The sequence below is a fragment of the Aplysia californica genome, unplaced genomic scaffold (genome assembly GCF_000002075.1).
Source record: "Aplysia californica isolate F4 #8 unplaced genomic scaffold, AplCal3.0 scaffold00090, whole genome shotgun sequence".
In the NCBI taxonomy this organism is placed as follows: domain Eukaryota; kingdom Metazoa; phylum Mollusca; class Gastropoda; order Aplysiida; family Aplysiidae; genus Aplysia; species Aplysia californica.
The window spans coordinates 680,719-683,218 of record NW_004797360.1 but is presented as its reverse complement, the minus strand read 5'-3'; the positions used below and the strand labels follow the sequence as shown (position 1 = coordinate 683,218).

Below are 2,500 nucleotides of genomic sequence, written 5' to 3'. Positions count from 1 at the left end.
AGATGCACACACACCCAAACACACACAAACACACACACACACAATCACACCTGTACATTCCAGTATAACTCCTCTCGACCCCCCTCCCCACCCCATCCCTGTAGGTACGGAATAACGGCAAATACTATCAGATCTGTGGGGCAGCCCTTGTGGGCAAGAGGAAAGTCCTCACTGCGGCTCACTGCGTTGATCAGAGGTAAGATAAGATAGTTCTTGAAAACCTGAGGAAAAGATGAGATAAGATCGTTCTGGAAAACACGAGGAATAAATGAAAGGAGATAGTTCGGGAAAACATTATTGAAATATAAGAGCAATAATTAGTTCTGGAAATCGTAAGGATGAGATGAGATAGTTCAGAAAGACAAAGGAAAGATATAATAAGATAAGATAGTTTAGGAAAACATATGAAAACAAAATATACGATTAGATTGCTCAAGTAAACAGAACTACCAGACAAGATATGATAGTACGTGAAAGCATAAGGAAAATGTTTGCAAGATAAGAAGTTAAAAGGTAGTGCATTAAAACATTGCTAAATGATAATCAAAGAGGCGATAAGATAGATATTATATTATAAAATAACCAACAATGGATGGACAAGACAATATAGATGAGGCATTAAAAGGGCGTTATGATGAGATAATCAAGAATAGGTCGATTAGATAAGATAATAAAAAACGGACAGTATAAGACAGCGCATTCATGGTCCGATAAGAAAAGATAAGGCATTATCAATGGGGTGTTACGATAAGATAAACAACAATAGGGTAATAAAATACGTTAACCAACAATGAACTGATAAGGCAAGGCAAGTGCAGCACCAAGAGCTTGATAAGATATAATAAGATAAACAACAACAGGGTGATAAAATAAGATAATCAACAATGGGGTGATAAGATAAGACAAGCAACAATAGGGCGATGAGATAAGATACCATCAACACAAGGATAATATAACAATATAAGCAACAATGGGCTGGTAAAATACGATTTATCAACAATAGGGCGAAAATATAAGATAAACAACAACAGGTCGACAAGATAAGATAAGTGCTAAATCAATGGGTTGATAGGATAAGCCAAGGGCATTAAAGTTGCGATAAGACAAGACAGGCACATTAGCAATGGGGTGATGAATAAGATAAATGCACGATCAATGACAAGATCGATACGATAATAAATAACAATTGGACAATAAAATAAGATAAGATATTCAACAATAAGGTGATAAAATAAGATAAGATAAGAAACAATAGGGCAATAAAATAAGTGCAACATTAATTGGGCGATAAGTTAAAACAGCCTTGACATAAAACAAAACAAAACAAGCAAAAAAAAGTTAGGACAATTCCGTGCCGAAAGTTTCGTTTACATGGAAATGTTTTTGGGACTTTTCAAAGTTTTCTATTGACTTTCGGAGAGAGACTTTACTATCGGATGTCCATTAGCCTCGAACGCCATTTTTGAATTTTAAAAGAGCATTAAACAAATTTACAAGAGACTTCTTCAATGTGAGGCGCATGCTGGCGTCTATAATGTTAATACTGTTCAGTAGTTTTTTTCGTGTGGTTTTTTTTTCGTCAAACGTTCATTTGATTAATAAAATTGTCCTGTTTTTTTTTCCCTAGAGGGGCATTGAGTTAATGTCGCTCTGGGTTTTTTTTTCTCAAACGATCACAGAATTAACATTGTCACGGGTTTGTTTCTTTGTTAGTTAGTTAGTTTGTTTGTTTGTTTTTGCCTCAGGTGATCATAGAGTGAATATTGTCCTGTTTTTGTTTTGTTTTTCATCAGAGCATCATAGGGTTAATTTGTCAAGATTTTGTCCTCAGACGTTTATAGACTTAATTCTGCCCCGGTATTTTTTCTCAGACAATAATATTTTTAATGTTGTCCAGTTTTTTTCTCAGACAATCATTGGGTTAATATCGTCTTGTAATTATTTGTTTAGAAGATCTGACGTTTAAAGTAGTCCAGATTTGTTCCTGCAGACCATCGTAGGGTTAATGCTGTCCTGTTTTTCCTCAGACCATCACAGGGTTAACGTTCTCAACTTCTTTTTCTTCAGACCAACTTAGGGCAAATGATTATCATCCAGGGTTCTCTTAGACGATCAAATGGTTCACACTGTCCTGGTTTTTTTTCTCAGATCAACATCCGGTTAGGCCTAATATTGTCCTTTTTTTCTCTTCAGTCGGACGTATTACGTCATGATGGGGGTGTCAGATCTCAGGGACTCGAATAACCAGTACCTACAGTTTATTCAAGTGTCCCGGAAAGAAATCGTAAGCCACCTTTTCCCTTTTCTCTTGCTGTATGGTAATGTGAAAATACATGCTACGTACGTATAATTACAGTCGAAATAACAAATCATATGTACGTATAAATACTGTCAAAATTGTCAAAGTGAACCCCGCATTGTCGAGGAGAAAAGTTGTTGTTCCTCAATATGTGGACATTTGAACTGTGTCATTACCATTTGTTTGTAATAATAATAATAA

At 35.5% G+C, this 2,500-nt stretch overlaps 1 protein-coding gene across 1 annotated transcript in view; it reads left to right on the top strand.

Moving 5' to 3' along the window:
- Window positions 1-2,500, top strand: part of LOC106011326 (elastase-1-like) — an 8,007-nt gene that overhangs the window by 4,382 nt on the left and 1,125 nt on the right. The window contains exons 6-7 of the mRNA XM_013080522.1: window positions 105-196; window positions 2,194-2,284. Coding sequence (XP_012935976.1) covers window positions 105-196; window positions 2,194-2,284 — 183 coding nt within the window. The remainder of the gene's footprint in view (window positions 1-104; window positions 197-2,193; window positions 2,285-2,500) is intronic.